This window comes from Penaeus japonicus, unplaced genomic scaffold (genome assembly GCF_977035675.1).
Source record: "Penaeus japonicus unplaced genomic scaffold, GWHDUDI00000001_assembly GWHDUDI00000026, whole genome shotgun sequence".
In the NCBI taxonomy this organism is placed as follows: domain Eukaryota; kingdom Metazoa; phylum Arthropoda; class Malacostraca; order Decapoda; family Penaeidae; genus Penaeus; species Penaeus japonicus.
In genome coordinates, this window is record NW_028234428.1 from 5,278,120 (window position 1) to 5,279,290 (window position 1,171).

A 1,171-nucleotide genomic window follows, 5' to 3' on the forward strand; every position below is an offset into this window, starting at 1 on the left:
ATGTACTGATTAATCTTGTGTGTGTGTTGTGGTGTGTGTGTGTGTGTGTGTGTGTGTGTGTGTGTGTGTGTGTGTGTGTGTGTGTGTGTGTGTGTGTGTGTGTGTTAATAAAAAAAAACGAACAAGTCAATAAGGATAGGTCTATAAGACAATAACAATAACAAACAAATTATTTCAACATTTTTTTACCATAAAGAACATGGAAACACACGACACATATAAACTTTTCCATTAAAAATCAAATCACAATTGACTTTCTGGGGGGAATCCTAAACAAACAATTAAATTGATGAGTATCAATTTATATAATAAGTGAACTTTTTGGGTGAATAAAATGGCAACACTTTTTGTTCTGAATTCACAACTTTTTTCCTACTTTTGGGAAAAAAAAACTATAGCTAAAAAAATCGGAAAATTATGAAGTGGAGGAATCATAAATCACCTTTCAAATAGATGATTAGAAATGAGTAATTGATAAAATGTTCAAGATGATGACTATCAAACACGAAAAATAATACTTCTTTATCCGCCACTTCCTTCATTGCTGATCTTCTCACCTGATTCACCTGATTCCCTTTATTCACCTGATTCACTTTATTCACCTGATTCACTTTATTCACCTGATCTCACCCGATTCACCTAATTCGACTGATTCTCTTAACTGATTCAACTGGTTCACCTCTTTCCAGGGATCTCCCACCTGATTCACCTCAATATATTGATTTCTCATTAATCTTATTCAACTCTTCTTCTCATTCACCTTCATCTACTCCAACTTTAACTCCACCTTCACCTCCACCTGCTCCTCCACCAGCTCCTCCTATACATCGTAATCTGCTCCACCTTCACCCCCACTTATCCACGCTAACTTGCTCCCATTTCTCTACACCTCCTGTCCACCTATCAAAATCTTCACGGTAATTCAATCTTCTCTTCCTATCCATCTTACTTAACTCTCAACTTCCCATTCCGTCACCCACCGACCTTCTCTCTCCCCTCCACCTTTCCATCTTCACCTACTCTACTCTACCTCCACCTATCCACTTTAACTTCAACCTGCTCCGCTTTCCCCTCCACCAGCTCCCTTTCCACCTCTATCTGCTCCACATTCAGCTTCTTCCACTTACCCCATAAGCTCGAAGGTAATACATAAGTGGTTCCGGAAGTAGAA

At 38.6% G+C, this 1,171-nt stretch overlaps 1 protein-coding gene across 1 annotated transcript in view; it reads right to left on the bottom strand.

Moving 5' to 3' along the window:
• LOC122257866 (uncharacterized) overlaps positions 1-1,171 on the bottom strand; it is a 135,503-nt gene that overhangs the window by 20,275 nt on the left and 114,057 nt on the right. Inside the window, exon 5 of the mRNA XM_086552350.1 lies at positions 1,128-1,170. Coding sequence (XP_086408476.1) covers positions 1,128-1,170 — 43 coding nt within the window. The remainder of the gene's footprint in view (positions 1-1,127; position 1,171) is intronic.